The following is an 11,656-nucleotide window of genomic DNA, read 5'->3' on the forward strand; positions in this document are numbered from 1 at the left end:
ACCATTTATACACAAAGAACAATTTTTACGAATATGGGTCAATTACAGCAAAGTTTATCGGAAGCCTGTGGATCCCGAGCTACATATATGCAATTTATACGATCAGGGGCAACATTGCGTATGAGTGATATTTTTCTAACCTTTTCGAAATTCCCAGCGAAATAAAATTACACTTGCAGCTTGTAAATAAATTTGAATTATTTTCTAGAGAGTGAGAGAGAGAGGGAGAGAACGTGCAGTTCTCTCAGTGTACTCTCCCTCCAGCTGCTCAGTGTATAAGTAGAGGCGGCCAAAACGATACGGCCTCAAAACGAACAGAGCCATCGAACGGTGAAGGTGCGCGCAGCGAAAGTCTCCCCCATAAACCAACATAAAAAAAAGAGAAGAACGAAATATAAAAGGAAAAGAAGAAAATCAAAACAAAACGACAAGAACAACAGCAAGACGTTTTACTTTTTTTGTTTGTGTTTTTTTTGACCCAGAGAGAAAAGAGAGAGCAGAAAGTGATCGAGATGGCGTTCATGATGCCCGTGATGAAGAACAACTACGATATCTACAAGGACACGCGTTCCCGCAAAACGTCGGAATGTTCGAATGCTAGTAGTAACGGTACAACGGCTTTGGCCACCGCACTTGGAACGCCCGCTCAGGGACAACAGCAGAACCAGCGCCGTCGCAAGGTGTCGGAATGCAAATCGGAGAGTTTCGCCACCTCCCCATCGCATGGACAACTGGGCGTGTCCTCCGCCCACCAGCGGATGCAAATGCAGCGGTGTCACAGTTCGCGCGCTTTTCCGCGCAACGCATCACGCAGCTCGCACGGTTCCATGCAACAAATTGTGTCGCCCACGCGCAGTAGTCCGCCCAGCCGCTCGCATACTGCTTCCGCTCTGGAACGACAAGCGGCCGCCCAGGCCGCCGCTCTTAATCAAAAGCAACAACAATCGGCAGTGGAGTCCTCGAACGACTACACGAAGTTCCACTTGCGGTTGGTTGACAAGCTGCGCAAGTCCTTTCGCAAGGATAGCGGTAAACGGTCATGAGAGTATCGCAATCAAAATAACAATCCCAGCAACAACAACCACTACGACAACAACAATGCCAGCTGCAGCAGCGCTTCGTTGCTATTTATTAACAACAACAACAGCAGAGAATGGGAGCGACAGGAGCAAGAGGGTGTAAGCGAGACAGACGATGCCAACGGAAGATCGCTACCTGGTCAGGACTTGGGAGAGCACAGTGCAGCTAGTGCCTCTACCTGGACAAAAGATGCCACCTGCCTAGAAGGAAGCAGGACAAAGAGTATCTCGGAAAGGAGGAGAGCAGCGAATTCTTCCAAGGAGCGGGGAGCAGCACGACGACCCCCCCGGGAGCGAGAGAAAGGCATGGTCAGTCGTTTGGGGCGACACTTCAGGCGTTATTGTAAATTGCTGGCAGTCTCCAACGGCAGCGCTACGGCCGAGGACGAGACAGAGGTATCGGCAGAGGTGAGCTCCATGGAGCAGTTAACCCACAGCAGAGACAACAGTCGCAGTCGGCGTCGGCGCAGCAGCAGCATTGGAAGCGCTAGCAGCCGGCTGAAGATGCGACTGCGACGCTGCACTTCGTCGCCAGGATAAGAGGGAAACGGCTTATTATCAACTAGGTCGGAGCAAGAGAGAGAGGAGAGACTGGAAGTGAAAAGAGCGGGCAGCGGCGAAGCCGAAGGGGGCTGCGAGGAGTCACTTAACCTAGTTTTGTGTTAACCGTAAAAAAGTAACGATGCCCCCCAAGAAAAGCAGGAAACACAAAAGTAAGTTGGCGTACAGTTGTTGGTGCAAATTTGTTTCAAACATAATCTACAAAATATAATATATAAATCAATTTCGGTGTACATATACAAACTATTTAAACATACATATATATTAAACACTATCAATACAAAAAACAAAGTCCCAAATGTATAATTACATTAATTATATGTATTTATGTATGCCAGGCTTCCAAATAGAACATAGAACCTATCCCGGAACCAAAATCCTCTCCCATTTTTTTGTAACTGCGGTTTCGCAACTAGATGAAAACAGAAATTGCAACTGCCAATTGCATTGTATAACGAAAACCACATCAGCAACAACCCAAAAACAAGACAAAACACTTGAGAAAATAACAAACACACTAGAGAACCACAGATTTTTACTTTTTCATTTTGTAATTGCATAATTACGATGCGCAATCGACAATATATAACTTTAAAAGCATTGCGAACAAAATAAAAATAAAAAACGAAGCAGCTGAAAACAGACTTAATATTAATAATAACGTATAAATTATACACATATGTACTTGTACTAAAAAATATATATATATACAAAAATGTACCTAGACGACAGCTACTTTTAAGCAAAAATAAATGTTATTCGTTTTTTTTTCCTAGCTAGTAATTTTGTAATTACACAAACAAACACGGCAAACGAAAATGAAAAACTCTAAAAAAAACCAAATAAATAAAAAGTAACAAAAAACTATATGAAACGAAAACTTGAAGACTATGTAATTTTATTTGCACGCGAAACATTTAAATGTCAGCAGAGGAAGAGAGCAAAAGAGAGTGAGCGAGAGAAATGGCAATTGCAGCTGCAGCCAAGTGCGCAGAAAATGCGTTTCGTGGGGGAGGGGCAGCCCCCAATTTCAGCCGCAATTAGACCCACTCTCCCTCTCGCCGTCCCTCGCACACACTACTCTTCATGGGGAAACGGTATGCGGAAGCAGAAAAACAACGCGAAGAGAGGAAAAATCAGAAGAAGTGAAGAGACAAGAAGAGTGATCCCCCAATAACAGTGCCAACGGTAAATATCTATTTATATGTGTAGTTAGTGTAGTTAGTAGGTAGTAAAACAAAGTCGAAAGGAGAACCTTTAAAAAGTTAGCCAACTACAAAAGATACGATAGAAGCCCCATTACTACTACTACTACCCCCAAAACGAACGGTTGTGAGGCGCAGTTGCAAAGACACAAAGTATCCGACATATCTTGCAGCGACTCACATATACCCGAATTAAGAGCGTCACGGCAGTATAGCAACCTTGACCTTTGGACGCAGCAGCGTCGAATTGAATTGCCTGTAGCTATTTGGAGTGTGTCATATAGCTGAAATCGTTTCGGGAACTGAGGGGGGCTTGTGGGGACCCGTGGGGATGCTCTCTGGGCGACACTGTGGCACACATTTCGAGTCTCGGCTAGAAACAATTCTATAAACGTTCTTCGATTCAATTTCAATTAAAGAATAAATCAAATGGCGATCGAGTGGTGGTCCAAAATAGAAACAAAGTGAACTTTTCATATGAATATAAATATTTCTTTAACACATATGTATGTACATATATGTATGTATATGCCTACCCAGTTGAGTCAGCGGATCTGTTTCAATATCAAACAGTTGAAGATTTGTTAATTTTAATTTGCTGTGATTCGCGCATGCAGCAAATAAGCGGAAACAAAACGAAATTATAGCGTGGATAACTGGGCATACATATACAAACTTATGTACATATGTATGTATGTAGTTTAAAGTCAACAGCTGTTCTGTATATAACTATAATTAAAATCGCGATAGTGCCAAATCAATGCATATATAGTCGCACTTGTTTCAATATTATTATGATCAATCAAGCGATATTAATTTAAGGACTCTATGAGTCGAGGAACTATGAAATCATATCAGTACGATTCCATCTCCGATCTTCTTTCATGTTTATTTATCCCCCGCAGTTTGCAGAGTCAACTGTTATCTTTTGGATATTCTGGTGTTTTCTGGAACCGGTTCGAGTTGGTTAGCTGGCAGATTCTCAACTTCACACGGCTGTAAAAGCTGATACGCAGATAGCCGTGTTTTACCCTCGTAAATATCGCAGATAGGCTAATGTTATGCACTCATAAATGTCAACTAAATGATTTAACCGCCTTCAATTCGCTTTCGGGAACAAATAGCAATTTGTGTGTTCCTCAGATGCTTTTATTTTGAGGCAGTGTAATGCGAGACGTCCTCTGCGTCCCCATTGTTGTTATGGGTTATGCAATTCCTTTTGCTAATGCCAGTGGAACCCTGGTATACATAGATATATAAGTCATCTCCCCATTGCACTTCCAAGATGTTTTCTTTTTTCCTCGATTGTCAGCATAAACAGCCCACTCGATATGCAGTTAAGGCATCAACAACTTTACAGTGGCATAGACTTGGTCTTGTTTTTGATTATAAATCTTAATACTCAATTTTTGATGTGGCATTTCTCAAAACATTTGCGGTCAAATTCCCAAAGAAACTGCATTACTACTTTATTTTTAATTTTTGGTTTATTAGACATTGTTTTTATTTCATTTGAGATTTCTTCTATCCAATTGCAATTTGTTTTAGTTTCAGTTACAAGGCTCCCACATCAATTTAGCTACCTATGTTCTTGTTATTTTTTCCCCTGTTCTTATTAGTTTTTATTTATTGTTTATTGTCATTTTTCCCTGCCCCCAGTTTTTGTTTTCATTTTTTATTTGCTAATTTGCGAACCACTTAAAGACGAGTGACAGGCGGTGAAATAAGGGGGACCAAAGGGGGGGCAAGCTATTGTGTTTTCTATGCTTATGCGAGGCAACAGGTTTTCATTGGAAAAAACCACCCGCTGCCCCCCTCGCCATGTTGTGTTTCTTTAATTTTTGTTTTTCGCGTTTTTGTGCTTTGCGCGTGCCGCATTCAACGTGATGCTGAATTGAACACTTATTGAACAATTTCCAGTTTTATCCTCTTATGGACGCGATACAATGACGCCAACACTGAAATGTGTTGTTGTTGTTGTTGTATCTAACCCCCTTTTACCCCTTTCCCTTTCTTGAACCATGTATGTTACATATGATAATTCGATTACGTGGATTGCATTTTTGCGGTTGGTCAGTTCGGTGATTATTTAATTACGAAGTCGTTTCTCGATGTCAACACATTTTCCTATTCGATGTCCACACACACAAAAATGTTTGTTCTTAAATATAAATTTGTTTTTGGAAGCCTCGAAAATGTAAATTATTTTTGTTTAGTTTGTTGTTCTAAAAAACATATGTATTGGTACAGTTTTCCCTTGTGTTGTTAGTCGTTGTTTACGTGTCGTGTGCTAATCTTTTGGCAGCCCCATTGTTTACCCCGATCTGTTGTTTAGCCCAAGATCAAGGTGAGATTGTATAACCCGAATTCCGCTGACGTCACATCAATTCGCTGGGGCGGCGATGGCCAAGTTAGGGGCTTATTATCCTGCTGCCAGGGTTCACAGGGGTGAGTTGAGAAGTGTCGCTGTGGGGGAATTAGCGACAAGCCGACGACAACACAACGGACCGAAAGTGGAAAAATAGATAAGCGCACTTAAGGGTAACCAAAGAGGATAAACGTAACCCACTAATCGCGGCCAACGAATACTTTAAGATGCACAGTGCGCACGTTTTAGCCAAATAGTACGAGTATGTTTCACATCTTTTGTATATGTTTTGGGTGGATCTGATCAAAAGGTTTACAGAATTATATTATATAATGATTTTATAATGCCTTAATCTATTTTTACCATTCTTAAAAACGTTCTCATGTGAAATAATTGTGGGAAACCACAGTCACGTACCTTATTTCGTTTCTATATGTGACTCAATCAAGAATATAGTTAATGTTCAAAATTGAACCTCCCATCAACAAACAAAAAAACGTACGCCGACAATGCAGTGGAAAATTCCCAAAAACTTGAGCGAAACGGATGGCGAAAGAGAGCCAGGATTACGGGCGGAGGGTGGTGCTTCAAAAGGGGGGTGGGGGTGCGCAAAGGGCGCAGCTTTCGCTCCTCTCATCGATTAAACAACGCGAATGGCGTACGAGGAGGAGGGCACCAAAAAGGACTCGTTATCCTGACCTAGTCAAAGTTCAGCTCTCGTGCGCTCTCTTAAACGCAGTGACATTTGCTCTCTCTCTCTCTCTCTCTCTGCCACTTCTCTCTTGTCACAGGCGTGCAGTTGGGGCCAAAAGGGGCCCCATATACTTTACTCAAAAAAAAAAAAAATTACCAGCCTATATTGCAATTGTGTTATTAGTTCATAAGTTCAAATAGCACTGATAACCGATCGTGGGATGGACAAGAAGCTTATGTTGCAGATAAGAACTGTTCGAGTGTATTAAGCTTTTAGTTGAAATTGTCTATAATGAGAAGATTAGCTTAAAATTACATTCACTCTGTGCGTTGAAGGGAGGCAGTCAGGCGGACAAACGATTTCCCGTTTAATTTAAAAAAAAACGTTTTCCCCAGAAAGTAAGTCATTTATAAAATTATTATAACTTTAATGTGTCTGTGTTTTAAGAATGAAAAAAATTCCAGCTCAAGCCTAAAGTTTCCCAAATTAGTTATTTTGAACGCCCATGTGACTCCTGTTATCCTTCTCATTTTTCTTTATTTCCTGCTTTCCTTTCACACACCCTCTCACCCGCCTGTTTCCTTTCCTGTTTTTTTGAACGTGTGGAAGAGCACGTAGCCAAAAGTGCCGAAAAGGAGGAAGAAGTAAGCCGGTTTTGGTCCCGTGACCCCTGTGACTTGGCTTTCGGCCTGTGTCAAGGACATTCAACTCTCGTCCTGCTTCGATAAACGGCATATATTGATTTTTTTAATTTTCATTGTTTCTCCTGCGTTGTGCAGCAATGATTTTCGTTTTTTATTATTGCAGTGGCAGTTCAGGTTTTATGTGCAGGTATAATTGCCCAGGGAAAAATGAAGTTTACAAAAGTCTTGGCCTTGGCTTTGAGGCGGGGTCAGTGATCCACCTCGCCACCCTGGCTTGCCCCCTGGACTCCAGCCTCTTTTCTCTTGTCGGCCCTTTTTGCCTTAATTTGGCATAATATAGACACTAATATTAAAATTTGCGCTCTGTGTATCGACTTATCTCTTTTAACAATTCGAAATCAAAAACGTGCTACGAATTGGAATGTTAAGGCTTAAGCAGAGAAAGATAGACCGCAAAAGCAGCGGGGCTTAAAGAACGAGTGAGCAAAACAAACGAAGAGACTGAAAAGAGAAAAACAACGTTTCAAGTGAAAGTCGAACACAAACACAGAAAAGGAGAAGGCGAACAGCAAATTGGTAAGAAATGAAATTGAAGCCAAGCTGCTCTTCTTTGGTATGTTGGCCGCAAAAACAAAAAGCGGCGACGGCGAAGCTGACTGAGAACCGCTGTAACCATTTAGGGTGGACCATCTGTCAAAAAGTTAAGACCAATTAATCGGTCAGAGATCAATAGACCAAACAATATTGATACAAATTTGGTATAGTTTTTTGTATGGAATATTACGCATACGACATGTTAGGCATAATAAAATACATAAATATCAAATGTCGTACATGTATAAACACCGATATTCTCCGTTAATTTAAACCGCTAAGCTTAAACCGCTAAGCTCAAACCGCTTAGCTTATAATAAATCAAATATGTCAACGCTGCGTATGATTTATATTTTACGAAACTTACGTTCTCTGAGAAACATTATATAGCCCAACGTTTTTTCCTACAATTTGCGTCCACCCTAGTGCATATGCAGCAGCGGCAGAGGCAGCATGTTAATAACAGACACTTTGAAATATTTTTTTCAGGTTATTTCTGACGCGTTAACACGGCTTGGAACCACTGGAAGTCGAAGTCAGGCGGCGCCGAGCAATTGGAGTCCGCGGCAGTCAGTTGGCAAAGATCGCGCGAGTGGCTTAGACACGCAGCACTAACCCAGTAACTAGAGTCTCAAATCGGGCTTGCTAACTGATCGAGTAAATATAGTAAGCCGCCCCTGGGGAAAAGTGCGAAAGCAGCACCTGACAGCCCAGAAGTTTGCTAACACGAAGACAAATCAGTTCCCAGCATTCAAGCGGGCAAACAATATTGCCAGATATAGAGGCCACAACGAATTGGTAAGTCTTTGGTAGGCAAAAGAAAGTTAAATAATTTCCATTTAAAGAATTTCATAAGTCAGAGATCAAGAGCGGTTGTCGTAATTTCTATTCTATCCCAAACTTGTTTGACTCCTTGATAAATCAATTAAATATGGGCTTCGTTTTGGAAAAAGTACAGGTGTTCATTCCCACAGTGAAAGTTCTTTTGACTTCTACCGATATTCTATGAATTAATTAAAAAACAATTAAAATATATTTTACAACTCAAGTAGCGTTGATTGTTTGTGTTTTAATTTGTTGTAAGCCAAAACTGAGTTCCCACATTCGTTATTACTTGAACGAAAGCATAATTGAATTTTAAACAAGCGTTGATTGCTGTAGATAAAAAAATTAGTAGTAGTACAATTTCAATATTAACCAGTATCCAAAGTCTACTAGCCCAGACCTCTGGTTACACTTAATTTAATTGAGCTATTTTTGAATGCTTTACTTTGAATGCTTTACTTCATTCTAGACAACATTGTAATGCCATAAAAAAGTGACTTTTAAACCTAAAATGATTTGCTAAATACGCGCAGCGAGTAGTTGAAGTGAATTACGGAAAACCAGTTGTTCAGGTGCAAAACCACTCGCGAATTCGGGGTCAGGGGGGCCTTCAACTTGAGCACTCCCCCTTGCAAGCTTCTCTTTTGGCTCATTTTTTATTTTGTGGTCACCCTTTTCCCCAAGCCCTTTTTCGGATAACTGAACTTTCTTTTCACCGTCTGTCTCCCGTAGAATCCGACGAGCCCATCTGCAACCGGAGATTCGTAGTCTGCGCGATCCCCTGGCCAGATATGTCGGAGGCTGCCACGCCCCCAGGATCAGTGCCAGGTTCAGTGTTCCCACCTGGCTTCGATCCCACCGCCGAATCGGCCGAGAAGACCCTGTGTTTCCGAGGCTTTTGGGCCTGGGCGGTACTGATTCTCCTGATCGCCATCTGCGTCGCGGTCTTCATGTGGCTGCTGCGCAAGTGCATCCAAGGTCCTGCCTACAGGACGGCCAACCGGATCGATGGCAAGGTGGTGATCGTTACCGGCTGCAACACGGGAATCGGCAAGGAAACCGTTCTCGAGTTGGCCAAAAGGGGCGCTCGGGTCTATATGGCATGTCGGGATCCCGGACGCTGCGAGGCCGCTCGCCTGGAGATCATGGATCGCAGCCGCAATCAACAGCTGTTCAACCGAACTTTGGACCTGGGCTCCCTGCAATCGGTGAGGAACTTCGTGGAGCGCTTCAAGGCCGAGGAGTCCCGGCTGGATTTGCTCATTAACAATGCTGGGATCATGGCCTGTCCCAGGACCTTGACGGCCGATGGCTACGAGCAGCAGTTCGGCGTCAACCATCTGGGCCACTTTCTGCTGACCAACCTGCTGCTGGATCGCCTGAAGCAGAGTTCGCCCAGCCGAATTGTGGTGGTCAGTTCGGCGGCTCACCTCTTCGGCCGGATCAACCGGGAGGATCTGATGAGTGAGAAGAAGTACGGCAAATTCTTCGGAGCCTACAGTCAGTCCAAGCTGGCCAACATCCTGTTCACCCGAAAGCTCAGCTCGATCCTCAAGGATACCGGGGTCACGGTGAACTGCTGCCATCCGGGCGTGGTTCGTACGGAGCTGAACCGCCACTTCGCGGGACCCAACTGGATGAAGAGCGTGCTGCAGACAGGCTCCCTCTACTTCTTCAAGACCCCGAAGGCGGGTGCGCAAACCTCGCTGAGATTAGCGCTGGATCCCAAGTTGGAGGGCTCCACCGGGGGCTACTACTCCGACTGCATGCGTTGGCCCCTGGTGCCCTGGGCCACGAATAGGGAGACCGCCGACTGGCTGTGGCGGGAGAGTGAAAAATTGGTGGGTCTTCCGCCACTGGAACCGCCGCCGCCGAACCAAACCCAAACCCAAAATGGCAATGGCACCCAGAACGGAAATGGTAGTGCCAATGGATCACGGGAAATGCAGTCCGTCGAAACAGTGGTGGTCAATCGTTCGTAGTTGTAGTCAAAGTCCTTGATGGAAGCGTTATATCCAGTGCAGACCTTCTTATTTATTCTTTACAATATTCCGTGTTTAAGTATCCTTGGAAAAGTGCCTTCACTATAAGCAGCTTGAGTCACTGATTTTCTTGCCTGCTCAAGGAAGTTTAAAGCTACAACCAGAAAATTGTTGATGTATAAAAATGTACGTTAAACGAGTCATACGTAAGTTCTATATTTTTTGTATTCCCAAATCATGTTCAATTGGGGTTTAAAGAACTTTCTCTGAGATTTAAGATTTGCAAGGGTACTTAATCTGATAATCGGAGTTTTTTTTCTAATACTCTTTTTTTTTTGTTCTGCACATTATCTTAAGCAAAAGAAAACCTATTAAAATAAAAATCAAACCTGACATGCAATCCTCCATTGGACTCTCCCGTATTTGTCCTTCATTCCCTTCCCCCTCGTCTTTGTCCAAAAAAAAAAATTAAAAAGAAACAGTAACAGTCAGCATAAAGGGAACAATTTACAACTAAGCGAAATCAATGAAAACGCTGACTGCGCTGCTGCGTTCTCTGCTGCAGCGGTCGCTGCCACTGCACTGCTAGGTGTGACGAAGGGGGAAATTGGGGCGAGGGGAGAATGAGAGGGAGAGAGCGTGAGTGGGTGAGGTGAGTAAGACAGGTGAGCGAGAGTGCGAAAGTGAGTGAGTCAGATAGTCAGTCCGTCATCTTTTTTGGCTTACAGTGGACAAAATGGATTTTTAAATTAAAAGAAGAAGAAGAAAATAATTCTTTTACACAATTTACTTCATTGAAATTCTTTTTTTGTTGTTAATAATTTCAAGAAATTTAAAAGGAAACAATTCAACATAAAATTTAATATGTTTTTGAATGAACTACAAGAAATTAATTAAAAAAGTCATTATTAAGTTTTGTTTATTTCACCCACTGTGCACCCGTTTGTTCATCCACATGCCATTAGCATTAACGAAAATCACATAAAGCAAAAAAGAGAAGGAGGGGATAAGGGGAGCAGTGCAATTAAACCCATGCATGCCCGCGGGGGTCGTTCTGGTGCGCTGGGAATCTGGGTGTGCCAAAAAAGTGAAAATCAAAAACACCAACTGATTGCGCCGCTTTTTAGACGATCAATTAGTGTCGGCAAATCTAAATGTAACGGTGTAATTTAGTTGGTTTTTAATGTGCTTGCTCTAAAAATGTACTCACATATACTCACTTTTACCTGCATTAAAAGGTACACATGTGTATATAAACATACAAATTGGTATACTCTTTTCCACCGTATTATTAATTTAAATTATGAATATTTAAAAAATAAAGGATCAAAATAACACTTTAATTCATTTTTACCTTTTTAATTGTTGACACTCTGGGGTTAAAGGAAGGGAAGCCGCTTCAATTACACGAAAAATGCAACGGAAATTTCCACTCGTGAATGAGTGTCTTTTGATTGCGTGCCACCCCTTTTTCCGCCCACTTGATCCCCCCAAAACCCTCAAAATACCCCCCTCAAACAGCTGTTGCACTGGCAAAACCTCGGCGCCAAGCAAATTTAATCGATAAGAGGCAGCAAATGAAAGGGGAGAAACGCAGGAAAAACGCTGTAACATGACGAAATCGTTGGAAAACGCTTGAGCTGCCAAAACAACAATAATATGTAATTGTTGGGGTTGGGTAATAAAGCAAAATTGAACAGGTAG

At 42.5% G+C, this 11,656-nt stretch overlaps 2 protein-coding genes across 2 annotated transcripts; both read left to right on the plus strand.

Annotated features, from left to right (window-relative positions):
• The first annotated feature begins 304 nt into the window (after positions 1-304).
• On the plus strand, positions 305-2,478 carry LOC108097352. The gene has a single exon (XM_017199588.2). It carries the CDS (start codon positions 513-515, stop codon positions 1,041-1,043), a length of 531 nt encoding a protein of 176 aa, XP_017055077.2. The 5' UTR covers positions 305-512; the 3' UTR covers positions 1,044-2,478.
• A 3,754-nt stretch (positions 2,479-6,232) lies between these two features.
• LOC108097353 (retinol dehydrogenase 12) lies at positions 6,233-10,352 on the plus strand. Its single transcript, XM_017199589.2, has 3 exons — positions 6,233-6,305; positions 7,635-7,943; positions 8,703-10,352. Exon 3 carries the CDS (start codon positions 8,762-8,764, stop codon positions 9,950-9,952), a length of 1,191 nt encoding a protein of 396 aa, XP_017055078.1. The 5' UTR covers positions 6,233-6,305; positions 7,635-7,943; positions 8,703-8,761; the 3' UTR covers positions 9,953-10,352.
• The last annotated feature ends 1,304 nt before the right edge of the window (positions 10,353-11,656 follow it).

This window comes from Drosophila ficusphila, unplaced genomic scaffold, assembly GCF_018152265.1.
Source record: "Drosophila ficusphila isolate 14025-0441.05 unplaced genomic scaffold, ASM1815226v1 contig_198, whole genome shotgun sequence".
Taxonomy (NCBI): Eukaryota; Metazoa; Arthropoda; class Insecta; order Diptera; family Drosophilidae; genus Drosophila; species Drosophila ficusphila.

Coding starts and splice junctions, on each gene's coding strand:
- LOC108097353 (XM_017199589.2), top strand. CDS start 8,762: ATGTCGGAGGCTGCCACGCCCCCAGGATCAGTGCCAGGTTCAGTGTTC.
- LOC108097352 (XM_017199588.2), top strand. CDS start 513: ATGGCGTTCATGATGCCCGTGATGAAGAACAACTACGATATCTACAAG.